At 40.3% G+C, this 26,702-nt stretch overlaps 3 protein-coding genes across 3 annotated transcripts in view; 2 read left to right on the top strand and 1 right to left on the bottom strand.

The window, feature by feature from the left end:
• Nucleotides 1–10,832, top strand: part of plod1a (procollagen-lysine, 2-oxoglutarate 5-dioxygenase 1a) — a 30,896-nt gene extending 20,064 nt beyond the window's left edge. Inside the window, 7 exon segments of the mRNA XM_029449095.1 lie at nucleotides 213–354; nucleotides 831–944; nucleotides 2,132–2,197; nucleotides 2,379–2,483; nucleotides 2,717–2,863; nucleotides 7,207–7,332; nucleotides 8,844–10,832. Coding sequence (XP_029304955.1) covers nucleotides 213–354; nucleotides 831–944; nucleotides 2,132–2,197; nucleotides 2,379–2,483; nucleotides 2,717–2,863; nucleotides 7,207–7,332; nucleotides 8,844–8,999 — 856 coding nt within the window. The 3' untranslated portion in view covers nucleotides 9,000–10,832.
• A 1,013-nt stretch (nucleotides 10,833–11,845) lies between these two features.
• Nucleotides 11,846–18,358, bottom strand: tpx2 (TPX2 microtubule nucleation factor). The gene is given in 18 exon segments (XM_029452619.1): nucleotides 11,846–12,230; nucleotides 12,465–12,631; nucleotides 13,023–13,131; nucleotides 13,220–13,366; nucleotides 13,462–13,635; nucleotides 13,725–13,820; nucleotides 13,896–14,118; nucleotides 14,544–14,682; nucleotides 14,810–14,981; nucleotides 15,127–15,275; nucleotides 15,413–15,522; nucleotides 15,658–15,726; nucleotides 15,928–15,987; nucleotides 16,437–16,545; nucleotides 17,066–17,095; nucleotides 17,098–17,187; nucleotides 17,751–17,862; nucleotides 18,313–18,358. Coding segments are annotated over 17 exon segments (2,064 nt in total). The 5' UTR covers nucleotides 17,860–17,862; nucleotides 18,313–18,358; the 3' UTR covers nucleotides 11,846–12,119.
• A 2,892-nt stretch (nucleotides 18,359–21,250) lies between these two features.
• On the top strand, nucleotides 21,251–26,446 carry rhoaa (ras homolog gene family, member Aa). The gene is made up of 5 exons (XM_029446054.1): nucleotides 21,251–21,344; nucleotides 23,264–23,419; nucleotides 23,630–23,750; nucleotides 23,842–23,972; nucleotides 24,918–26,446. Exons 2-5 carry the CDS (start codon nucleotides 23,264–23,266, stop codon nucleotides 25,089–25,091), a joined length of 582 nt encoding a protein of 193 aa, XP_029301914.1. The 5' UTR covers nucleotides 21,251–21,344; the 3' UTR covers nucleotides 25,092–26,446.
• The last annotated feature ends 256 nt before the right edge of the window (nucleotides 26,447–26,702 follow it).

Below are 26,702 nucleotides of genomic sequence, written 5' to 3'. Positions count from 1 at the left end.
TGTATCAAGACATCAGGTCAACATAGGAAGTGTTTGTACCAACAGCAAATATAAACAGGAGCAGATCAGCAAACAGGGACAGGGGAAATATGTGACAATATTCTTGTAAAGGCTGTCTCTGATATAGACTGTATAGTATTTACACACAATCTGTTCCTGATATGAGATCTTAGTGTTGGTATGTACATTGTCTAAGACTGTCTTGTTTTTAGGGGTGTGTGGAATGTCCCATATGTGTCCAGTGTGTACCTGGTGAAGGCCAGCCTCCTTCGACTGGAGCTCACAGACTACGAGTTGTTTAACTCGGACATCTTAGACCCTGACATGGCTTACTGCCACAACGTTCGCAACAAGGTCAGTAAGAAGAACAAGCAGGGACTCCTCATTCACTTACATTACTATTAGTACACGTATGTGAGAACTACAGCATTTAGCAAGGATAGTTTCACTTTGTTTCCACTCGTTCCTTTTTTACTCCTTCTGCCATTTTTTGTCATAATTCATCTGATCTAATAAAAGAAAAACATGGATGTTGTGAGCGATTCCTGCACTTAAAAATGACCGACGGAGAGGTTGTGAAGTGAAAACAAACAGTCTTTAATGTTCAGGTGACATACAGCTCACACAAACGTCTCTCCGAAAGCTCTGTGGCTCCTTTTCCGTCGTCTCGACTCCTACTGCAAGAGACAGAAACAGGTTACCGCCACGCTTATATTGTGTGACTGATTACCAGCTGTGTGAGATACTCCCTACTCTCCGCCTGCAGCCGGCACCACAGCCACAGATGTTTATAATGAAAATATTTGACGTGTTGTCATTCTTTCTTCCAGGGAATCTTCATGTATGTGACCAACATGCACACTTTTGGTCGCATCGTGTCAACAGAAAACTATCAGACGAGCCATCTTCATAATGATCTGTGGCAGATCTTTGAAAACCCAGTGGTGAGCCTGAGAATTTACTTACTGTTGTAGTGGTGGTGATGGGGCAGGAGGTGCGCCCCCTGGTGTTAGTTGTTGGTTATTGCAATGGCCATAAAACTCATTGTTTGTATAAAACCTTTTTAATAAAAAATAGGGCTGATGAAGCTTCATATAAAGAAGCTAGAAAGACTTTCAATAAAGTCTTAGTGTGACTCTTCAGTGTTACTACACCTCACTATAAAATAAGGACTACAATTATGTCTACCCACAATGGCCTCGCTCAAGCAGTGAATCAGGCAAATGCAGGCCTCGAAAGGTGATGGCGAAGGAGATGTCCTCCCAGCTCCATACATACCCTGTCCTGATTTAGATTACCCATCATGCTCTGTGTCCAACATTACTTCAATAAGCTGATGCATGCACGAAGAAACTTGAACAACATATTTCCCCCACAATTATGTTGACCATATTAGATGAGCTATTTTGGAATTTTATTCTAATTAACATTAGATTAAGAATGATTTGTTTGTAATAACCATGTGAGGATGTCCTACATAATGTTTTTATGTTAACTACATACATATTTAATTAAATGTTTAAATACAACATAACATGAAGCGTTGCCTTAAAAAACTTGTAATTGTGGTCGTAGTATAAGTGGAAGTGCTGCATGATTTTGGCCAAAATTATAATCCCGATTATTTTTTATCTATATTAAGATCACGATGATTTTAAGGATAAAAAACTGTTTTATTGCACTTTTAAATTAGAAATAAACAGAGCGCTGCTTTCACTCCACGTTGCGCTACATTCTTGCTAATGTACAAATCTTTGCATCAGAATAAAACTGTTCCTTATTCACAGTGCACTTCATAATATAAATAACATTGTACCAAAGCTTTTTACCCCAAATTACCCCAGATCACTGGTTTCACTTCTGCGTTGTTCTACATTTGTGCTAATTAATAAATCTTTGCATAAAAATAAGATTTACAATAAGGCTCTTCTTCGACTGAATCCAGTGCATTCTCCCTTTGCCCTCAGCCGCAACATTTCAGGAAGGTTTTCTTTGAGTGGAGCACACGTTTTAAACTTCAACATCTCAGCCGATCATGTTCACTTAATTGGGGAAGCCAAAATCGTGATCCCGATTAATTGTGGCAGTATTATAGCAGCAGCATTGTCTGTATCGTGTGTGTTTCTTTCAGGACTGGCAGGAGCGCTACATCCATGAGAACTACACTTACATCATGAAAGACAAGCTGATTGAGACTGTGAGTTGCAGCACAAGTTGACATGAGTCGTCCATATTAAAATAGTACAACTGATGTTTTTGTAATAGAAAGAATAGAACATGTGATTTTTTCAAAGGAGTTGAATATATAAAGACATTGACAGTGGATCTTTATACATGTGTAATAGTGTAGTAGTGTCACCATGCCTTCTGTCCCCCAGCCGTGTCCTGACGTGTACTGGTTCCCAATTTTCTCCGATGTTGCTTGTGACCACATTGTTGAAGAATTGGAACATTTTGGGAAGTGGTCAGGAGGAGCCAATACGGTATGTTATTCTTTCAGTGTGGGGATTCTAACAATTTGGAATAAATATTTCTCATTGTCAGAAATATTGATATAAATAGCTCCTTTGTGCCTTCTGTTAATGACAGATAATAATATAATAGTATTTGTCCAGCACCTATCTGCCATGTATGTGCTGTTCTGCTCTGTTTTCAATGCCAGACCAATATTTCCAGTTTGATTTCCTTTCTAAACTGGCATTTTCTTGTTTGACAGGATGGCAGAATCCAAGGTGGCTATGAGAATGTCCCCACAATAGATATCCACCTGAATCAAATCAACTTTGAAAAGGAATGGCACAAATTCTTACTGGAGTATATAGCACCGATAACAGAGAAAATGTATCCTGGTTACTACACCAAGGTAAGACTTGTGAACACACCTTTACGTTAAAACCATCATTGTCACACATTCTTATGCATTTTTAAATGTGTCGGAGTTTGGAGGAAATTCAAATATTCCATGTCTCATTTTAACAATTGTATTATCTTAAATTGATCCTTTGATTGAACATCATTAGGAAGAAAGGTTGCCTCTTAAAATGACGATGTTTTGATGTCATTTATCCTACTTGATTAGCAGCTTTGTTGCAGAATGGAGATTGCTGTAGTGCTTGTACTGTATTTCCCAGAGTGCACCTGTCGGTCCAATAGAGTAGCAAAGTGCAAGATTTTATTTTAGACATCCAAGGTTTCAGAAGCAAAAGTCCTGTTTATTTTGGGCATAGACAATGTAAGATGTCTGGCAGTTTCTTGAACTATCAGTACAAAAAAAGCAGTGATATCCTGAAGTCATAATCCTGATGGGTTATGAATTACCCAGCAGTCTCCAATTCTGCTATTTTGTGTAATCTAAAAAGGTACAAAAACTTTGGAAGATTCCCGCTGAACTCAGACTAGCTTCACATAACATTTGTAATATATTTTTGCACAAAACAAGTGACTGTGGATTTTGTCCCTATTTTGAAGTGTTTTAAGAACAGGAGGAATGATTGTTTGAGGATGATGTTTCACTGTTCACATGGGTATCTGGCCATTTTTATGACATACTTGAACAATTGTGGTGGTCACTGCTAATGCTAATTAGCCCACATCTCATTTAAAAATATTTATGTCCCAAATACTCTTACCATAAATTCTCAAATAAAAGGTGGTATTCAAATAACCCGATAATAATAAATAATCTGGGAGCGCAATGCTCTAGTGGTTTATAAGGTACATGAGATATTTAAGATATGCTGGAGCCTGACCATTAATGGTTTTGTAAGTCAGGAGAAGGATTTTATATTCCAGTCTGTATTTTACCGGGAGCCAGTGCAGAGCAGCTAATACAGGAGTAATATGATCCCGTTTCCTTGTTCTTGTCAATACACGTGCCGCTGCATTTTGCTTGACGTTTAGCCAATTGATTGGTTTCATCTGGCTTAATTGATAGATATAATTGGGTATCATCCGCATAGCAATGAAAGTTTAAGGAGTGGTTCCTTATAATATTGCCCAAAGGAAGCATATATAAGGTGAATAGAATCGATCCAAGTACAGAACCCTGCAGAACTCCAAGACTGACTTTCAGCCTGCATGGAGAATTCATCGTTAACGTGTACAAACTGAGATCGCTCAGATAAATAGGACTTGAACCAGCTTAGTGCGGTTCCTTTTATGCCAACACAATGTTCTAGTCTCTGTAGTAGAATGTCATGATCAACAGTGTCGGAAAGCAGCACTGAGGTCATAACAAGACAAGAACAGAGACGAGTCCTTTGTCTGATGCCATTAGAAGGTCATTGGTAACTTTCACCAGTGCCGTCTCTGTGCTATGATGAACTCTAAATCCAGATTGAAAAACCTCAAATAAACTATTATTATGTAAAAAATCACACAACTGTTTTGCGAACTGCTTTCTCAAGGATTTTAGCGAGAAAGGGTAGATTAGATATCGGCCTATAGTTGGCTGAAACCTCTGGATCAAGACTAGGCTTTTTAAGAAGTGGTTTTATTACAGCTACTTTAAAGGATTGTGGTACGTAGCCAGATAATAGAGACAGGTTGATCATATTTAATAATCAAGTTGTTAATTAAGGGTAAAACTTCTTTAAACAGTTTAGTTGGAGTCGAGTCTAAAAGACAGGTTGATGGTTTAGACGATGAGATTGTTGAAGTTAGTTGGTTATTCAATTCAGCCACAGCACTATCAGATAGACATCGAGCGTAGGATATTTTGCCTACTGGCTTGTAGTCCAGTAACAGGACTTCAAAAGTTATTAAAAAATGGTCTAATAAAAGAGGATTATGTGGACACACTGATAAACTTTCAATTTCAACACCATATCCCAGAACAAGGTCCAGAGTGTGGTTTAAACAGTGAGTTGGTTCATGTACATTTTGACTGAACCCAATTGAATCTAATATTGAGATAAATGCATTATTAAGGCTGTCACTATCAACATCCACATGAATATTAAAGTCACCTACAATAATTACTTTATCTGTTTTAAGGACTAAACTTGATAAAAATTCTGAGAATTCAGATAGAAATTCAGAATACGGACCAGGAGGGCGGTACACAGTAACAAATAAAACTGGCTTTATTGTTTTCCATGTTGGGTTTGAGAGCGTAATGTATGACCCGCCTGGTCATATTAATACTCTTTTTGAAAGCCTTGTTCGGCTTTCAAAAAGAGTTATAGTTTAGTTTAGGTTTAGAATTGATTAATAGGTTTGAGTGGAATATGGCTGCAGCTCCACCTCCTCAGCCAGTACCTCGAGGAATGTGAGTATTAATATGACCAGGCTGGAGTAGATTCATTTAGACTGACATATTCTTCATGTCTCAGCCAGGTTTCAGTGAGACAAAATAAATCAATCTTATTATCTGATATTAAATCATTTACTAGTCCAGTTTTAGATGACAAAGATCTGATGTTTAAAAGTCAACATTTAACTTTTTTATTTAGTTGCACTTTTGCAGTGGTGGTGTTTAATTCCTCTTCTGGTTACTACTGATTATATTAATTTCAGTGGTCGTGGGGCAGACAGTCACTATGGGGATTTGAGTGGGTGACTGCCCGGATGGAAGCACAGAGAAGTGTGTAAGACTGCAACTCTGCCTCCTGGTCTCAACTCCGGGTTGTCATGGATTAGGTCCACTAATAAACTTTGTAACGTTATTAGATATGAGATCCGCTCATTCCAAAGTAAGACTGCACGCCGCAATCGGGTGTCATTAGCTCCGACGTGAATGACAATCTTACTGTATTTACATTTAGCCTTAGTCAGCAGTTTTAAATGTGCTTCTATGTCGCCCGCTCTGGCCCCAGGAATGCATGTGATTATGGTTGCTGGTGTCTAAAACCTCACGTGTCTCAGAATAGAGCTACTGATAACCATTGCTAAGCTACTGTAAACGCTACTCAATACTTCCTACAGATGTTTCACATTAAAACTAGGAGAGGGAAGAATCTCACCTTTGAGCCACTGGACAGCTTCAAATTGGAATCATCTGTGCAGGAAGTATTGTTTCATTGACAGTAACTTCACAACAATCAAACAAACGGCAAAGTAGAAGCGATGGATGATGATGGAATTAGTGCAGTGGAAATGTTCATTATACTGAATTTATCAAGATAACAGGTAAACACAGAGGAAGAGCTGAGTTCACATTACGGGAGCAGTCAAAGTATTATAAAATATACTTAAAGAACAGGGGAATGAGAAGATAAAGCCTCTCTCTAATACAAGTTTCACATAAAGGCCTGCTTCTTTAGGCTGTTGGGGTACATTTTGAGATTTTATTTGAGAATTTATGGTACCAGCAAACAGCCAGACAGATGTACGGTCTGACAACTTAAATCAATGATTAAAGAAGAGAATGAACTCACAGTGTCGGTCTCTTTAGGGAAGAGGTAAGGGCAGCAGGACGCTGTGTGGGAACATGTCACCCAGTGCAACACTGAGGCTCATTCATGTGTTTGTTTGATTTCATATTAATATATTCATTGTTGGTTTGAGTCTGAACATGAGATTTATCGTCAATAAGAAAAATATAGAATATCATAAGACTTAAACGTTAAGCTTTGTGCTATATTACTTTTTTATAGAGTGAATCTAAACATTGTTATTCATATGAACATGCAGTGATTCTTGGCATTGTGGTGATGAAGTTTTCTAAATGATCAGGTGAAATGCAAAATCAGCCACTGTTAACGATGTCAATCACACGATTGATTATCTTTGACATTTCATAGATTGAATAATGTATAAGATGATGATGAGTGGAAGCATCAGCTGCGCTGGTTCCTGCTGCTGCTGCCTAACATGTCTTCTCTCATCAGTGTGCCACTCCCTTGAACTTTGTGGTGAGGTACAAACCTGACGAGCAGCCCCTGCTCGTCCCTCACCATGACGCCTCCACATTCACTATTAACATAGCTCTCAACAGCAAAGACGTTGACTACCAGGTAAATGGGGAGGGGCTGGCAGCTAGTACAAGCTCCAGGACATGATGACGCAGGGGATCTGCACGTCTTTTTCTGCCGCCTCTCCGCTCCATCTCTGAAAGTGAATGCTGGAGCGGGAACCAAGCTGATGCTTTTCTTTCCTGAGCAGGAGCTGCGAGGGGCGTACGTGTACAACTCAGTCGGTGGCCAGATGAGCGGTTTACATGCAAATGCTTGCATGACTCCTTTCTGTGTGTGTGTGTGTTTGCAGGCTCTGTTTGACTTGGCCTTTGTAGTTAGATATAAGCCAGATGAGCAGCCGTCATTGAGACCTCACCATGACGCCTCCACATTCACTATAAACATTGCACTCAATCAAGGGGGCCTTGATTATCAGGTGAGTGTGTTTAGAGCTGCGTACACATGTGACATTTAGGAAACCGGTAGCTTACGGTTACTACATACTAAAACAACAGTTAGGAATGTTATTACCCATGCAGCTGTATTAGACAACACCTGGCTAACTCAGCACCTTAAAGCATCATTCAAATGACAGTTTGTACAAACAGGCCGGGTAGGAAAGGGATGAGACAATAATGAATCATGAATGTGTCCCAGTCAGAGATTGCTGGTAATATATTATAAAAAAAGATAGTTTTGCAAACCATAATAAGAATAATTGTTTTAATGAGCTAACAATTCTAGTAGACATTATGCCCGGTCCAGCCTGAGGCTTGTTACAGTGAACACAGTGTAGCACAAAGGTTTGACAAAGCATGGTGCTGAAATCAGAATGATGTCATTGAAAATGGAACGCCATCATATTTCTGGCATGTACATCTATACGTCCCTGGTGTTTCAAACTTGTGTCATTTCTGTATTTGTGAGTCTGTCTTCTCTGCATGAAGCTGAAGCTGGAAGCCTTGTTTTTATTGTTTTTGCATCCATGTTGTTTCCCTACATATTCAACACGCTCGACTAAACAATCAGCCATTAGGCCGCGTTATTATTGGTTTATGCCACGTGGATTAAAACTGAGAAGAAATACAGTTTAAATCATTTGTGAAGATGCTGTGATGATATATAATGTAGTGGACGTCCGACAAGGCTTTGTGAGGATTGAACCTTACATTATTGAACCTTACATTATTTAATATTGACATTTTTGAAGTACAACATGATGTATAACTCCAGTGGTTTTGCTTGTTATAGGCCAATAACTAGAATCACATATACCCTTAATAAAAAAGAAGTTGATATTTTCTCTCATGGCAGGCAGATTAAATTCACAGCAGACATTTTTTGACTTGTGGCAGGAAGTGTTACCAATAACATTAACCATGGCTCTGTTCTATTTAAGTGAGCAAGCATATTCCACTAACTACACCTGTGTGCTGTGATATGACAAGAAGTCTGCTGTGAACAGGGACTATTGTTTTAAATACCATAGCGATAATACTTAATGCTTTACACAAGTGATTCCCAACCAGGGGTAATTTTCCACCAGGTACACAAGGAAAGATTGTGGAGTAGCTCAAGTCATCTGGTAGCTAAAAGTAACAGGTACATGGTTGGAATCAACATCCCAACCTACTGAAAAACAGAAGAAAAAAAACGCATCTCACAGTCTTCATCTGACACTCCATGAAAGTACCTGGAGCTTGCATGTGTATCACCCTCTGAGCAGTGCCCACATTTAGTTCCAGGAACTCGTCCCCAGATCCCGTAACAATTGACATTACATTTTGTTAAGTTCCTGCAGTTTCGTAAAAGTTCATTTGCTTGTGAAACTCGGCGAACCAGTAGGTTACATTTTAATGAGGGAGATGATTTAAACTTGGCTAAAACAAGCAAAAGCGCCCCGCTGTCCTTCAGGTGATGATAATGTGTGTTGTGTTGTGACTGCAGGGTGGTGGTTGCAGGTTCATCCGCTATGACTGCTCCGTCGAGGCTCCTCGTAAAGGCTGGACCCTGTTGCACCCAGGCCGCCTCACCCACTACCATGAAGGCCTGCCGACCACCGCCGGGGTCCGCTACATCGCAGTGTCCTTTGTGGATCCCTGAACTCCCAAAGATGCGCACACATCACCGGCCAGTCCAAAGCAAACCGGACACACACTGCTGGCCACATCCTTCAGCAGCACAGCCGCTCTTTATTTTCTCATTTGGAGTGCTGACCTTTGTTCTTCTCATTAGTCCATTTGCTTGTTTTAATTTCCAAAATTATGTTTCTTCTGTCTTACTTCAAGAATTGTATACAATGTATGACTCTGGTCAGCCTATTAGCAGTAGAATATCTGTGCTCCATGATGAAATGTAAAACCACGGGTGCATAATGCCAAGACCATATCATGAACATGTTGTCAGCACATTAGAGGAGAACCGGCTCAAACGTAACTCAGGCCTTCACAGGTGACAATAATACACTTGGGCCATTGAAAGTGCTTGAATTTAGTATTTTGTGCAAGAATAGAAATTAAAGTTGATACGTGTCTCAAACTATGTCCTAGAATTTGAGGGAATAGATTCCTGAAAAGTCTTGGAATTAGATTTTTAAGGAGGTGTAGGAACTCTGCCCCGGGGCCTCCAGGGGTTAACTGTGTGCTTGTTGGGAATGTGCAACACCTCATCACAACACCAACTGAAATGATCAGCCAGGGATTATTACTCCAACTGTAGTTTGAAGACCTTCATTGTTTCTGTTGATATTGTGTTCACATGTTACACTATTTCCTATAATATTATAAAGCATTTAATGTCTCCAGAGAGAGAGATGTGTGTCTATTAATAATGATAAATGTCCTCGAGTGATGTCAGTTGAGTCAGCGTAGGTTGGGGTTGAAGTGTGAAAAGTAAAAGAATGGAGTTAGAAAGAACAACGTTGGCATTTACCTTTTGTTTCTGAAGAGCAAGCGTTCAGTCTTCCTGTTGTAAATGTGTTGCAACACAAGTTGTTCACATGGATCTGTGTCTTCTAGGCAACATTTACAAACTTCACTTCTGGCCTACATTGTAACAGACAGCCTGGGTTACAAACGATGTGTGCAGTCCACCAGGAAATGGCAGGATCAAAAGAGGTTATGATATTGCATTATGGGAAGTGAAGTGTCTGCTGCTTGAGTTTGGATGAAGGTTGTATTAGCAAAGCTCCAGTCTTACTGTGTACTAACTGGTTAGTGCTAATTCAATTGAAAAGTTTCCAAGAATATGCAGCGTTAAAGCACAATGTTACCTAATGTGAAGGTCCCGTCTTGAGGAGACACTTGGACTGGGCTTCATTGTCTATTTCAGGTGTGTGCTTGTGTTGCATTTATGCATATTGCTTAATCAATGTACTAAATTGAATTAGTAAAAATCAGCAGTATTCCAGCAGAGAATTGTTTTACATTTAAGATTTTCTTTGGCAATAGCTTTGGGAGTTTGTTGTCATCATCGTTATCTATAGAGCCACTCTGGTGCAGCGGCTCCTGCTTGGTCTGCAGTGTGGCGTGGATCAGTGAGCTGCACTTCTCTCAGGAAATCACCAGAGTTTCACTTCAATTTCTTGCAAATGTTTGTGGAAAATGTTCAATTGTACTTCACTAAATTACACTGACTGCCTTGTAATGTATCCAAAGCAATTCTTTTCTGATTATTTCTTGAACTGAGACATGTCCAAAGCTTGTTAAGCCTCTTATTTATTTTGTGTATATTTTATTTGACAAAAGCCACACTCCCTAAATTGTTTTGCAATATAACTGCTTTTTGTGAGGTTTCATATTGGAATCAGCTCACCTCTTCTTGTGCACGCACTGATGTTGGTCAGCTGAGTTACTTCAGTTGTAACACACTCACACAGTTGTCATTACGAACCCTCACTGTGCTTTGACTACAACTTGAATAAAGCTGTGAAGTGAAGAGTGTGTAAACTGATTAAACTCTGGTCCCAGGACTTTATCTGAAACAGCCTTCAGGTATGGAAGCTGAAAAGGCCACAACTGACAGTTATTTCATTTTTAACTGATGAACAAATAAAGCAGGGATTCTTTTTGAGTTTGATTGATTACAGGTTCTGAAGGCAACCATTACATCATAGTCAACTAACATAGCATTAGCCTATTTCCCAATAATAGAGTGCATTTAGTCAGATTGGAGTTGCCAAGCTAATCATTTTAAAAATGGCTATCAGAAGGAATTAATTATATACATTTATTACAATTATTAATTATACTAACTAGTAAGACTTATTTTACATTAAGCTACCTCTAGGGGCACCAACTCCGTAACAAAGTAAAATTAGATTTTAGGAAATCTGATTAATAATTCAATTAATAACTAAACTAAGTGACCGAATCAATAGTTTGTGAAGGTTGAAGGGTTTTGGACACCGAGGTGGGAAAGGTGATATCAGGTTGCAGGAAGGGTCTTGACACAAAGGATCATGGGAAATTGAGTCAATAGCTCAATCTGTGAGGATACCAAGTGTTTCTGTATTCAGTTGTTTTCTCTATTTTAAGCATTTTTATTGACTTTGGTAAATTAGTAAGGGTATTTTCATAGTTTCATTTCAGTTGCAAGCATTTTCTTAAATTTGAAGTGTTGAGCTTTTCGGGCTACGATAGGATTCAGACCACATATATTCTGGTTTAAGTCAAATATTTTATATTATTTTAGTGCTATAAATACAGTGATATTCAAATTGTTAAATAACTGATTTTTCTTGTGGACGGCAGTAACGAGTAGTGAATCACAATGCGGGGGGGGGGGGGGGTGTCAGACCCCAAAGCCGAGGGAGCTCTGATGAAAAGTGCTAAGTGATGCTAACAGCCTCCGCACTCGCCTCCTGCAGCAGTGACTCACTGCCGTCTCTAGAGGGGCCGGTGGGATCACAACTTCAGTAGATATCAAGTTACCTCTTCACAATCTGTTAATACGGTTCATTCATTTTAATTCTGGAATATCCAACAACCTTAACATTCAGATATTAAAAACAAGAGACAAAGACACTTTCAAACAATTACTTAATAAGCAATATAAGAAAGGTTGACATGTAAAAGTGTGGGCAAGACTGAGAAAAGAAAAAATGAGTGAATATACAATATGTGGCTAAAGGTAAACATGAACGCTACAGAACAGCTTCAGACATTTCAAATACACATTGGTTAACAACCGCTACTTCAGACCAACAATTCTAAAAATTTCTGATCACACGCGGAAGCGGTCGGAGAAGTTTGGTGACTGAGGGATTGTGAGAGGCGCGTCACTCTTCTTCACGTCTACAGGTTTGTAGTGTCGGATGGGCTGAGCAGTGTGAACCTGCAGGTGAAGAAAAGTCATGTCAGACAGCAGAACCCAATACTAGTTATTTCCATAGGTTATTAATGCTTCACCTAAAAAATAAAAAAAGGGATAACACATGAGATGCCTTTGTGTTCCAGCACATTGGACATCAATACTTAAAAAAATAAAAATACAGCTAAATGATGACATCAATTGAGTGTTCTCACTCTGTAACGCATGTCATGAATCAAACAAATGTTTTGCAGTGACCTGCTCTTGCCGCAGCCTGGCGGTCTCTTCCATCTCCCTCTGCTCCCCCTCTCGTCTCTGCTGCGCCTCCATGAGCATCCTTAAAGTATCCTTCTCATTGTTCAGACGCTCGTACTCCTGGCGCTCCTGGGCCCGCCTCTCTGTTGACAGCTCAAAGGCCTCCACAGCTGTGGAATAATAACTTATTAGTGCCATGACAGATGGTGGTGAAGGCAGCAAGAACATGGCAGGTGCACTCTTCAGGTTTTAATGGTGTCAGACAGCGTTTCATGCCTTGTGCTTTTGGCCATGTTTGAGCACCAGTATGTCAGAGATCCAGGCAAAAGCAGGTTAGGGTCAGTTTAGTCTCACATATGCAGACCCTCCACAGCGCAGTGGCTCCACATATCATTCTCAAACACTAGCTTGTTTGCATTTCTGTGTACCAATAATCATATCAGTAATGTTACGCTACACCTGAAATGCAGCGACTATCCCCATGCAAAATAGATAGGTGGCAAATGGCAGGCTTACACCCATTCTTTGAGTGGTGGAGCAGCCCTGCATGTTAAGACTTACCCACTGTAGCCCGCGCCTCCTTTTTGGGCTGGAAAGGCTCTTTATGAGTGACTGTGTTGGGCCTGGCTTTGAATGTTGCTGCTTCCTGTCGTATTTGCTCTTCTTTCGCCTGCAAATGAAGGCACAGGGGTCATGTTTCAATGTCAAGTTAAAATTGGGTCATTATTGAGAAAATGTGTGGCAGATTAAAATTGTACCATCTGTTCCGAGCGAATGCTCCTCACAGCTCCCCGCTCATCTAAGAGCAGTCTGAAGGGCTCAGGCTTGGTGGGCTCCAGCTTCTTCTTCTCAGGGAGGAACACAGAGTCAAAGTTCGGCAGTAGCTGGGCCTTGAACTGTGGAACCTAGAAAAGTGCAAGGAAATAGCAGAAAGGGGTTCAACAGTTGAGTCTTTATTCTGGCATTTTAAAGGAGACAGGTTCTGGTAGTGGAACTCCACCTCTCCATTCCGCTTCTCTTCCAGCCTTTTCTCCTTCAGTGCCCTCCTCTCTCGATCCCGCTCTTCAAAGGAGAAAGGAAGGACTTCCACATGGTGGTTCTCCTGTAGCTGGGGCTGGAAAGGGAGGCCAAAATGAGGCACTGGGGGGGCCTTGATTGGTGAGGGTTGTTTTACCTGAGCAAAAAGAGACAGCTTTGGTTACTTTAAGTTGAAGAGAAGTCAATAGATCACAGCTTTGTATTAAAAACAACATGTGCCCTTACTTCCTCAATCTTGGCCTCCATACGAACCCTCTTCTTAAGGGCAAAAGCTGGAGACTCTGGCACCGTTGGATGCAGAACTTTCTTCTCTGGCACTCCCTGTTGAGGAGGAAATCTTCTTGTTACTACATCCATATGGAAATAACCTCAAAGCTTCAGGAGATTCTAACTCACCACGACTCCTTCCATGATCCTTGTGGGCAGAGGCTGGGCTTTAAAGCTGTGCGGCTTCTCTTCCACTTCTTGAGGCTTCTTGTTGGCCTGTCTCTCATGGAGCCTTTTCTCAATCTGCAGCACGAAGCCTTCAGGTACAGTGGGTTCTTTCACTGCCGGCCTCTTTAGGCACTCTGCACTCTCCAAAATCTTCCGGTTGAGTTCCAAGGCGTTGAACTTAAACCTGCGAGTAAAACACATTTAATGGCCTCTGGACATACAGCATGTGATGCTCTGACAGGCTAGAGGGGAATATCCTGGAAAGCCCTCTAGGTTTCTAATCCATTACACTTGCCTACTCAAAGACTAGTATAAAAAAGGAATCTTTCCAGCCTTATTTCCGTTACATTATCAATACCAGTCACATGTAGAACAGCTGCATATATTTAACGAGACGTGCTGGCTCTCCACCAGCTCACCTTGAAGGTCAGAGTTGAGTGTTAAAAATGACCTGAAGCATCAGAAAGTATTTCCAGCAGTTATTATATTTCCTGGTGCAGCTTGCCATTTTCACATCTGTGCACATCTGGCTGATGGCTGCAGTAAGCGGCTCGACTGTCAGTTTGGGAAAGTTACAGAAGCCGGTTGACAGATGAGGAAGGTTCTTACTTGTGAAGTTTGTCCAGCTCTTCATCCTCCAGGTCGGCGCTGCTCTTAGCAGTGGTTGGTCGGCTCCTCTGGCGGGTCATCAGGTGTGGTGTGTGAGGCTGGGTGAGTCTCAGCTTAACCCCCTTCCCTGCCGATGGCCCTGAGAAAACCCCCCCAAAAAACACAGCTGAACCGATGGGATTTAAGTTGCACTTAAACCCCCACGGCGCAGAACAAACATTTTAACCCATTTTAAAAACAGATGTGGCTCTAAACATCCTGCACACCTTTCTCTCGACTTTTGAGACTTCGCAGATGGTAGCGGTCAGGGGTTCGTTTCTCGAACTGCTGGATCTGCTGAGCTAGTGGCATGTAGGAAGCCAGATCCTCCAACTCTCTCTTGTTGCTCGTTGACAGGTTGAAGGGTTTGGGCACAGTGGCACCTTTCATAGCCTTTGCCTATAAAAAATAAGGCAGACGATAACACAAATTACTTGTTGTGTGCACAGAGGACCCACTGACATGTAACATGTTCAGGTGAATCATTAGTGGCCACTCAGACAAGTGTAAAAAGGTTTTTGCAAACAGTATATGAAGTACTTACTGGAGAGGAGGGTTTGCGAAGCTGTTGGATAAAGTCCACATCCTTCTGGGCTGCACTGGATGAAGTGGAGGCCTTAGCACGAGTGTTTGTGTTGAAGTGGAACTCTTTGGGCACAGTTGCCAACAGGACCACCTTCTTTGGTGGTGGATCTGAAATGAAAGTGACCCAGACTTCCTTTCACAACTTTCAGATCTTAAAATTAAATTTTTAAAAAAAGGCTAACAAAGAGTTAGCCAGCACATTAGCATTGGCTGAGGATTGCATTCTGTCAGTAATCTCCACTCACTGCCAGCCAGAGCAGCTTTGTAGCTGGCCTCGTTCTTCCTGCGATGCAGAGCCACTTCCTTCTGGAGGTTCCTGATGCGCACCAACTCCTGTTCTTCAGAGCTACTTGGCCTGTTTTGAACATGTCCATCATCAGCAAAAATACAGCTTTAACCTGCTTTCCATCTCAGCCTCATTTAAATTAAATATCCTATTCAAAGCTTTAAAAACAGCTATAAACACTTTGGCTGTGCCTGGTAGACTCACTCTGTGGCTGAAGCTGCCAGAGTGCTAGGCGCAATCGTGGTATTCAGACGCCCCTTGCGGCGGAGGACACTGCAGGATTTGCAAAGAACAAAGAACTATAGTTGAAAACTTGACACAAAAACAGTTATACAGGTGGAGGCTTTGAATGTGTAAAAAGAAACCAGTCTGCGTTGATCCTGGACCAACAGTCTATTTAGTGGCTTGTAGGTGTGTCAGATTCCTGCTGTAAAGGCCATCGTGAGGAAACGACAGGACAGTTATGATACTTACTTCCTGAGTTTCTTTGGTGGTGAAGCCGGAACACTGGTCATCTCTTTACGCTTTGAAACCCTAAAATTAATAAATGAGAAATGAATACACCCACATTTAATCTCCAGGAAAGTCCCTACAACACTTCCATTGGGCATTCCCTCATGATTCAACTAATCGTTCAGACTGCACTCCTTTGGTTTCTATGAAATGTTGTCATCTAGCTCCAAACAAAGACAACTCTGATCCACAGATATTATACCAGGCTGAATAACATTCATTGTAGACCGTAAACACAACGCTATGTGTAAACTGTTGTAATCTCTATTCCAAAAGCAGTACCAAACAAACAATATAACAATATAACAATGACCCAAGATGGTTTGATCCAGAGTTAATGTGCAACAATCAGATACGATGTGTAGAGTTAAGAACCAGTGTCATGTATTAATTTGATACATTATGTTGCACCCTTGTGTCTCAGACAGTTCCACACTGTAGCACTACAGTAACCCTCACAGGGACTTTACCTGCGTGGCTGGGCAGCGGTCCTCTTTGGTCGTGCACCAGTGCGAGCATGAGATTCAGCATCCCAGGATGCGACCACGTTTGGAAGTTGAGATGTGGGCATACTGGGACCTGGAATATTGAAGAGTCCATGTTGGTTGATGTCATGAGGACTGTGCACTGAATTATTATTATTATTTTTTAAATGGAGTCTACCGGCTAATCACACAGTTCAGCTTTAAATAGTCATTGTATATACAGAATCGTTCCAATCCCAACATTTAACACAAGAAAGCTCACTGGGATACAGCAGACACCTACACGTCAGTGTGAAAGCTACCATAGTGTATTTCACGGACATGTTTGGAGGATTCATTTGCAAAAAACTGATCAGTTTTTTTTTTTTTTGGTGCAATCCAGGGTTAGGGGCAAACGGCTGTTTTAAGAAAGGCTTTCATTTGTTTTTGCAGCATTGATTTAATGACTGCTGTGACTGAGTCCACATTTGAAGCCTTTGTAACTGTGGTGAAGTCAAATTGACTATTCAAGTCCTGAAACCATCTTTCAGGACTTCTTTAAGTAGCTTAACAAATCAAACAAAAAAGATTACGTGTGCATCTTCAATAATTAGTTATAATGCAATGAAACCAACCAGAGTTGTCTGTTTTGACTTGAGGACTTGGATGGCTGTAGGCAGGTCCAGTTCATGGCTCCTAAAGGCTTTGTCAGTCCTCAAAGGAGTTACAAGGCGGCAGTTTGCTCCACTGCTCTGTTCTGCACATAAGAAACAGTCAAAGATCAAGAGGTGGACTCATTTCACAGATTCTTGATGGTTAATTTAACAGTTACTCTACTCTGTACTGTAGTATGGGCAGTTATCATCAGTTTCAATTTCCGTAGCAGCCAGGCCCGTTTTATTTACAACTCAAAAATATCTCTTATGGCAAACCATGCCTGCTTCAAGTCAACATCTCTTTCAGACAGACATGTTCTTCACTTGCTGCATTAGGTCATTGACTTGATTGATTAACACGATGACATTTGAACAAGCTTGGTTTGCTTTGATGTCGGTTATTGTTCTTCCCACCCGCACAACTAACTTAAGCCCAGTGACACAGCAGCAGTGATCGCCTAGGTGACAGCCATAGTGATGAAGACTATTCTTCAAAACCGGTCTAAGCATGTTGCTGTTACACTAACATTGTATAATAAAAATAAAAAAACACTTCCACGTTTAATTGTTAAGATGTAGGAGGCAAAAGTAGTGACAAGAAAGTTCACAACAATTCAAAGTTACCTAAATACCAGTAAGATAAAGATATTGAAGGGAAACTTACCAAACCACGAGTCTTCGCTTTCAGCATTCTCTCCTGCTAACGTTACGAGGTCGACTACATGGGAAGGGGCATCAAATTCGTAGCGATCACCGGAGTCACTTTCGGCCATAATCTAAAGAGGAAAACCGTAAACACAACAAATCTTAGGATGAAAATGCCTCTGTGATGAAGAGGTCTGTTCCGTCTATGGTAACGCGAGGTTACCGTTGCATCTGATAGCTGTATTGTTGATGCAACAGGCAGGAATATAACACTCACATAATACGTCACATTTGTCAATAAAACAGGTGAATTGCTGTGGTGAGTTAAAGTTGACGTTAAACTACCGGGTAGCGTTTTGAGAGTCATATTTTCTATGAGATGTGACCGAGGGAAAACTGGCGAGCTAACGTTAAACATAACTTCCATATGGATACGTATTCATCCACATGACTGTAGCAATACTTGATATATAGCAAGTATTGCTACAGTCATGTGGCTGAATACGTTGGTAAACGTGAACATAGGTAAACAACTAGTTATGTAACGTTACTAAATAAGAAAAAAGTGTCGAAAAACTTACCGAACCGTCTTTTCCCAGAGCAACACAAACGAATCTACGGTGCAAACTGTTAGCGCTTAAATCGCGTTCGTTTTGAACCAGCCAATGGCTATCATCGTGATCACCAGCTCGCCGCTTATTGGCTCAATCAAGTCAACTTCCCTTGATCTGACCACGTGATCACCGTTTATTGTAATATAAAATGTGGAAAGTTGTGCGAGCAAAGACCATAGACTGTACGTAAACACTTGTTATGGCATGGATTGACATAACGAATGCATGGTTAATAAATCAACCGGGTTAGAAGCCTGTGCGCATGGATTAATAGACAAAAACAAAACAGCGCTAAAAAGTTCTCCGTTCATGGGAACGATACTACTTCCGACATGGGCGCCTGGCTTTCAGAATAAAAGTAGCTAAAACTCAGAGATTGAAAAGTGGACAGTAGTATGCCGTTATGGTTCAGCGGTTTATACCGATCCCTGCTACGGTAGCCTTTGCCGCTCGTGTTCCACCGGCATATACAGGACTGTCTCAGAAAATTAGAATATTGTGATAAAGTTCTTTATTTTCTGTAATGCAATTAAAAAAACAAAAATGTCATGCATTCTGGATTGAAATCAACTGAAATATTGCAAGCCTTTTATTATTTTAATATTGCTGATTATGGCTTACAGCTTAAGAAAACTCAAAAATCCTATCTCAAAAAATTAGAATAGTTCCTCAGACCAAGTAAAAAAAAAGATTTATAACAGCAAAACAAAATCAAACATTTGAAAATGTCCATTAATGCACTCAGTACTTGGTTGGGAATCCTTTTGCACGGATTACTGCATCAATGCGGCGTGGCATGGAGGCAATCAGCCTGTGGCATTGCTGAGGTGTTATGGATGCCCAGGATGCTTCAATAGCGGCCTTTAGCTCATTAGCATTGTTGGGTCTGGTGTCTTTCAGCTTCTTCTTCACAATACCCCACATATTCTCTATGGGGTTCAGGTCAGGGGCATTGGCAGGCCAATCGAGGACAGTAATGCCATGGTCAGTACACCAGTTACTGGTGGTTTTGGCACTGTGGGCAGGTGCCAGATCATGCTGGAAAATGAATTCCTCATCTCCATAGAGCTTTTCAGCAGACGGAAGCATGTAGTGCTCTAAAATCTCTTGGTACACAGCTGCATTTACTCTGGGCTTGATGAAACACAGTGGACCAACACCAGCAGCTGACATGGCTCCCCAAACCATCGCTGACTGTGGGAACTTCACACTGGATTTCAAGCAACTTGGATTTTGCTCCTCTCCAGCCTTTCTCCAGACTCTGGCGCCTTGACTTCCAAATGAAATACAAAACTTGCTTTCGTCTGAAAAGAGGACTTTGGACCACTCTGCAACTGTCCAGTGCTTCTTTTCCATAGCCCAAGTCAGACGCTTCTTCCGTTGTCTTGAGTTCAGAAGTGGCTTGACCATGGGAATACGGCTATTGTAGCCCATTTCCCGGACACGTCTGTGAACAGTGGCTTTTGATACCTGGACTCCAGCTTCAGTCCACTGTCTTTGAAGCTCCCCCAAATTCTGGAAGCGACTCTTCTTCACAATGCTGTTAAGGCTGCGGTCATCTCTCTTGGTTGTGCAGCGTTTCCTGCCACATTTCCCCCTTCCAACAGACGTTTTGTGGATGTGCTTTGAAACTGCACTCTGTGAACAGCTTGCTCTTTGAGAAATTCCTTTTTGTGTCTTACCCTCCTGATGGAGGGTGTCAATGATGGTCCTCTGGACAGCAGTCAGATCAGCAGTCTTCCCCATACTTGTGATTTAGTTTACTGAACCAAGCTGAGTGTTTTTCAAGGCTCAGGAAACCCTTGCAGGTGTTTCGAGTTAATTAGACGATTCAAGTGATTCGTTGAACACCCTACTAGTATACTTTTTCATGATATTCTAATATTTAGAGATAGGATATTTGAGTTTTCTTAAGCTGTATGCCATAATCAGCAATATTAAAATAATAAAAGGCTTGCAATATTTCAGTTGATTTGTAATGAATCCAGAATGTATGACATTTTTGTTTTTTTAATTGCATTACAGAAAATAAAGAACTTTATCACAATATTCTAATTTTCTGAGACAGTCCTGTAGACTACCGTTTCCTACCGCTTGAAAGTGTTATGTCACTGCCAGACTATCACACCAGTAACGTCCACTGATGCATATTTCTCATAAATTAATATGTGTATTTGATCTATTGACAATGTTGAGGAGTTATGTTTGTAAGTTGATCAGAAGTTGTCCATGAGTACACAAGTTGTTTATTGAGAACTGTGTTTTTGAGAGTTGATTTGTGAACACAGACTACACTTATGGTGAAAAACAGAAGATCTGTGTTCTACACAAAGGAACCAGACCAGCTACCAGTCAACCACAGTGGCATGACTGATACTAAGCTTAAGAACATATAGATGGAAATGTTTTACTAAAATTTGAAATCGCTTCGAACAAAACAACACAGATCCAGTTCATTTGTAGTGGGGTGAAGAAAAACAGACAAAACTTCTCCAAATCACACAAACTATAACTATATGGGGTTCTTCCCCATACTGGTATTTGTTCCTCCATACAAGTGTAATAAATCCTTCAACTTTGACCCGTCAGCTCCTTCTCTGTGGCGAGAACAAGAGCTTCACCTAGTTCTTCTCCAACAGTAATGAAGAGGATCTGGACCAGCAAACGCCATTACTATGAGCTGAAACAAAGTTTTAACCACATGTTTTTTTTGGATTCATTCACCACACACTTTTACAGCCCTCTTGTTTCCAAATGTGCTCTTACAGAAGTATCACTTTGCCACAGACGAACCTGCCAGATGTGTAAACACACTGTGCAGCACTGAGGGGGGCTGCTGCTATATTGGTTGGCTAAATGACCATTCACTCATTCTTTCACCTTGTCCTATTGGCTGAAAGTATGTGTGTGGGCGGACGTAATTTTCGTGGCACTAGCAGGGAAGGGACTGTCAGGTCCGACAGGAAAACAAAATAAAGACGAGGATCTCCAATAAAACGGTACAATTACGTTTAAGGGACTAACGTTACTCAGAATATGTTAGAATATGTTTAGTTGCTTTGTATGTCATTGTAGGTGCTAGAATCAATAGTGCGATCTCAACATATGATGTGTCCAGCTTGACAAGAGGCCAGCTGTCCCGAAAAACTAAACAAAGTTAGCAAGCTAATGGTTAGCTTCATTAGATGCGATGGAAAATGCTGCTAGCTAGAAGTTAGCCGACACACTGACGTCACTGATTCAGTGACAAACAGGCCAAATAAGAATATTAATGGATATTAAGTTAACATTAGGACTACAAGTTATCTGCACTGTGAATACATTCACCGGAGGTTAAGTAGGCAGATACAACATTAGAGGTAAGTAGCAGTGAGGTTATAATGCTACATAAACTAAACACACACACATATATATATATATATATATATATATATATATATATATATATATATATATATATATATATATATATATATATATATATATATATACACCCCCATCCTTGTATTACTGCCCACAGAACAGTGTAAAAATAAATGTTCATTTAAGTTAAGCAGTTTTGTGCCTCATTTGTTATTATTATTAAATTGTTGTATTTTATCAGGTGCAAAAAACACAACAACACCAATATGTCAATATTATATATCGGCCGCCTGCTCTCTAAATATCGGCATCAGCCATTGAAAAACTGATCGTCGATCACTAGTGCCAAGATAGTTAGGCTTTTTGTTGAGAGGCATTACTCTGGGGAAGGTATTTGGACGAGTCTATTAGGTGTTTGTTGTTTTATGCCAGAATCCCCAAAAAAAAAAATCAATGTTGGCCAGTCAACCACTTTGGTCTCGAGTGAAATATTTTGACAATACTGTTAACTTTAGGATCCTCACACAAGTAGGTTACATTGATCACTTGTTTTAAAGTGCAACAACAAGTTGTCACAGAAGGTAATTTGACATACTTCTATGGAAGCCAGTAACAAACTCTTCACACATCATATACATTAGGGAAATAGTCAAGGTACCATAGTGAGGATTTGCCTATCTTCATCTATCTATCTAGCTTGACTTTGAGATTGAGGCTGTGTTTGGATCGACAACAGTAATGTGTGAAAAAGTTTAGCCCCCCTTCACTCATTTCAATGAGGCCCTTGCATTGGCACAGCAGGGCCTCACAAAGGTCTCCAGCGAAAAAATGGCTCAATTTAGGCTGCAACACAATTACCATCAATCAATGTAACTCACAACATCATTTATGTCACATGGATGTTATATTTGTACTATGTTGTTTATCCTGTACACACGTCATCTATTACAGTCTATGCGTCCCTCCTCAGTTGCTCTCTCTGAGGTTTCTTCCATTTTTCCCCCTTTAATTATGGGGTTTCTTTTAGGGAGTTTTTCCTTGTGCGGTGCGAGGGTCTAAGGACAGAGGGTGTTGTAACCTGTACAGTCTGTAAAGCACACTGAGACAAATGTGGAATTTGTGATATTGGGCTATATAAATTAATTAGATTAGATTTGATACAGTTCCTCTTGCAATCGCCAACCAGTGCCAAAATATTTTCATCTCCTTAATCTCCTATTGAGCCTTTTCAGATTTCATCGGTCAATATTTTTGTGATTCCCATGACAAAACTGTCTATTATAAGATTATACATTTGGACTCTCAAAACAAATCTTAATATCAACTAGTGCAATATCCAAATTGCAGGAGGCACAATATTTGTTAAAGGCAACATATGTGTCAAAATACCATTCTGAATGAAGTACTGTGGTGCTGCAGAAAGGTGCCAGCCTACAAATTGTATTCTACAGACCTAAGAAAAACATATTTGTAAATGTATGACCTGCCTGAAGTTGCCTGTAAACATTCCTGATCTTGAATGCTGGTAAATGTCTTTATTCTGTCATTTCTTCAGATGGCTGCTATCAGAAAGAAACTAGTGATAGTTGGTGATGGAGCCTGTGGAAAGACCTGTCTACTCATAGTGTTCAGCAAAGATCAGTTCCCTGAGGTGTATGTGCCCACAGTGTTTGAAAACTATGTGGCAGATATTGAGGTGGATGGTAAACAGGTAAGTGTATTTTCCATTATAGAGAAGTATGTCTTTATTTTAATATGAACATTTAAAGAGTTATTGGTCACTGTGAAGACACTTATTTTGTCATTCTAAATTGGTCAAAGCAATGTAGTCAATTTCTTCTTTGCCCATGACATTCAATTGAAATAAAGATATACTGAAGTATGTAGTGATGTCCTTGGTAGTAATGTAGTCCTATTGTAGGTGGAGCTGGCTCTTTGGGACACAGCGGGTCAGGAGGACTACGACCGACTGAGACCACTCTCCTATCCAGACACTGATGTCATCCTCATGTGCTTCTCCATCGACAGCCCTGACAGCTTGGGTGAGCTTTCCTCTTTGTCATTGTTGTTTTTCATAAACATTCTGTGTGCAACTGCTCCATGTTCAACATGTACACCTTGTGCCCGATGCAGAGAACATCCCGGAGAAGTGGACTCCTGAGGTCAAGCATTTCTGTCCCAACGTACCCATTATTCTCGTGGGAAACAAGAAAGACCTGCGTAATGATGAGCACACGCGTCGAGAGTTAGCTAAGATGAAACAGGTCAGTGAGGCCTTTACTTTATGGAGCTCATTCAGATGACTGTGGAGTTCTGTACACGTGTAATGTAATACTAGTTCTACCAAAGGAGAAGGAACTATGTGTTCAGTAACGTTAGTGTGAGTGCTAATGAGGCAATGTTGGATTTATTGCTCAGATCAGATTTATTTTTATTTGGATGTTCTCATATTTTTTTTTATATGTGGTCAATATCAGACTCCTTTTGTAAACTGGTTACAGTGCTGAACTGAGCCACATGTGAAAAGTAACAAAGACGTCACATGCAGCACGCTGAAGTAAACATGTCGGCCACTGAAGTCAGCGTTTACACTTTAATTTGTAAGTGGATGAGCAGTGGAAGCCAACGAGGAGAAGAAGAGCCACACATTGTATTAAGGCTTTTTGCTGCTCCTTCTGCACAGACGTGTGCAGATGTGTAATCTTCACAATTATATGTATGTATGAAGTGCCAGGTTGGTCGTAGTGTCCTCCAATTTAAATGCTCCAATTTAGCGATATAAACTATTTTTTAGCAAATGTCCATATTCATAAGCATGCTTATGATAACATATTTTTAATGACTGTAAGTTTATTTATTTCTATACTAGCCCACCACATATCTACCCGTCCAAGAGCACATTCGCCATTGTAGCGCTGGATAGACCGGGTGGGTAATGTTGTATGTCATGTTTTAAGCTACTGGATGCTGACTGACTGATCTAGAGTGACATAAAAGTCCCATAAACGCAGCTATGACTTCAGAATGATGTCGCTTTGCAAAACATCAGACCTGTATCTGATTCAGGAACACACATGAAAGTGGCCAAAATCAGAATTGAAAAGATCAGATGTGTTTGGACATTCTTTGGGGTGAGTGTTTTAATAATGTTTTTCTGTTTTACTTTTTAGAATGATTTTCTGTTTTGTGATTTTGATTCATCCAAACAGGAACCAGTGAAGTCAGATGAGGCGAGGGACATGGCTCACCGGATCAATGCCTTTGGTTACTTGGAGTGCTCAGCCAAGACAAAGGATGGAGTGAGGGAGGTGTTTGAGATGGCCACCAGGGCGGCACTGCAGGCCAAGAGGCGAGGCAAAAAGAGTGGCTGCCTTCTGCTATAGAGTGTCCGGTCATGCAGGATCGGGAGGGGGAACATCCCTGCTCTGTGTCTGTCACCAAGGTGGGCACAATTGAATGGGGCATTGTAGCGATGAGCGAGAAAAGTCAAACCAGGCTAAAGGGTAAAAAAAAAAAAAAAAAAAAGGAAGGTTAAATGCAATAGCAAAGGGAAGTCATTCTGTACAAGGTTATAGCTTTCAAATACAAATACTGTGTTTAGGATTCATGAGACTTTATGAAGAGAATGTGAATCCCTCGTGCTTTTTAAAGTGGTCTCTTGATTGGTGGAGAGCAGCTCCAGAAGAGATCTGGTGCGTCACCTCAGATAGATGCCTGCAGTGTGACTGTGTTCATCGTTCTTTCTCCTTTATTTCCCTGCGGAAACATAAACTTTACTTGCGTTTCTGTTTCATGAACCCGGAGTAATTGATACAAATTCCATTCATTTAAAAAGCAGTTTGATTATTGTCATTTGAGCATAAATATATACAATGTTAATGAGACCTACTTATTTGAGTGTTTTATACAAGCTTGTTAATAAATGCAACACTTTTACAAAACATAACTTTGCTTTCAAGTCAGAAAACTATGTGATTGAATTGATCAGGACTGTCAAACACACTGTAAATACTTGAGTATTAAAGGGTTAATACAATTGTATTATCCTCTAGTAACTAGAATTTTTCAATTATTATTGGGGCCTTAATTTGCCTAAACTACAGAGGAGCAGACCTTAATGTAAAACAGGATTCCTGTTCTTAATGTGTTAATGCAGACTCAACTCTTCCTCCATGTTTCAGAGGTGTCTTGATAAATTCAGTATAAATGTACATTTCTGCAGCATTATTTTCACCATTACACAGCCATTACTAATTTTCTCTCTTTGATACATATACTGTAAAATGTGTTCATCAAGGAAATGCAACACTACAGGTTTTACATTAAAACCTTCCAGCAGGTCATAGGAGTATCCTAGTTTCAGTTTCAATGTAAGCATGTCAGACGTAAGAGTAATTCCACCCTGTGTTTTAAACCCAGTCATTGTTTGTTCACTTGTTATTGGACACTCCCATCATTTAAGTACCAGCTGTTATTTGGAAATGTCTGGTATACCTGTATTATTGGAAGCTTGTTTTGTTTCCACTCATGTCTGCAACTACTCTTTTTCCGCTTTCTTATTGTTTTGTTATTTTAACTATATGATATTCTACTGCCTTATGTTGTATTATTTGCAAATGGCTTATAACAAAACCTCACTTTGAAGAAAATGTCAAGCAACCCCTCGAGGATTGGTTATTTGTTTTGTATAAAACTGATGTAAAGTATTCTAAAGGAAATAAATTGTAACGGAGAATGACCCAATTCTGTCACTGCTCACATGCTTTGTGAGTGATTATTATTACCACCACTCACACACAGGTGGGTGAGGATTTACAAAGTCATGCTTTGGTTTTAATTCCAGTAAAGATCCCAAATCTGAGGAAGAACTTCATTAAGTTAATTTTCCTAACATTTGCATATTTATTGAGCTATTCCTGAGAAGCCGAGATGATTGATATTTTTAATTTGAACTTTTATAAACGATCCCAAAGGAAGAACCAACAGAGTGACAA

This window comes from Cottoperca gobio, chromosome 2 (assembly GCF_900634415.1).
Source record: "Cottoperca gobio chromosome 2, fCotGob3.1, whole genome shotgun sequence".
In the NCBI taxonomy this organism is placed as follows: Eukaryota; Metazoa; Chordata; class Actinopteri; order Perciformes; family Bovichtidae; genus Cottoperca; species Cottoperca gobio.
This window is presented reverse-complemented; position numbering and strand designations above follow the sequence as displayed.

Coding starts and splice junctions, on each gene's coding strand:
- rhoaa (XM_029446054.1), top strand. CDS start 23,264: ATGGCTGCTATCAGAAAGAAACTAGTGATAGTTGGTGATGGAGCCTGT. Junction 23,751..23,841: donor CGACAGCCCTGACAGCTTGG/GTGAGCTTTCCT, acceptor TGCCCGATGCAG/AGAACATCCCGGAGAAGTGG. Junction 23,973..24,917: donor AGTTAGCTAAGATGAAACAG/GTCAGTGAGGCC, acceptor TCATCCAAACAG/GAACCAGTGAAGTCAGATGA.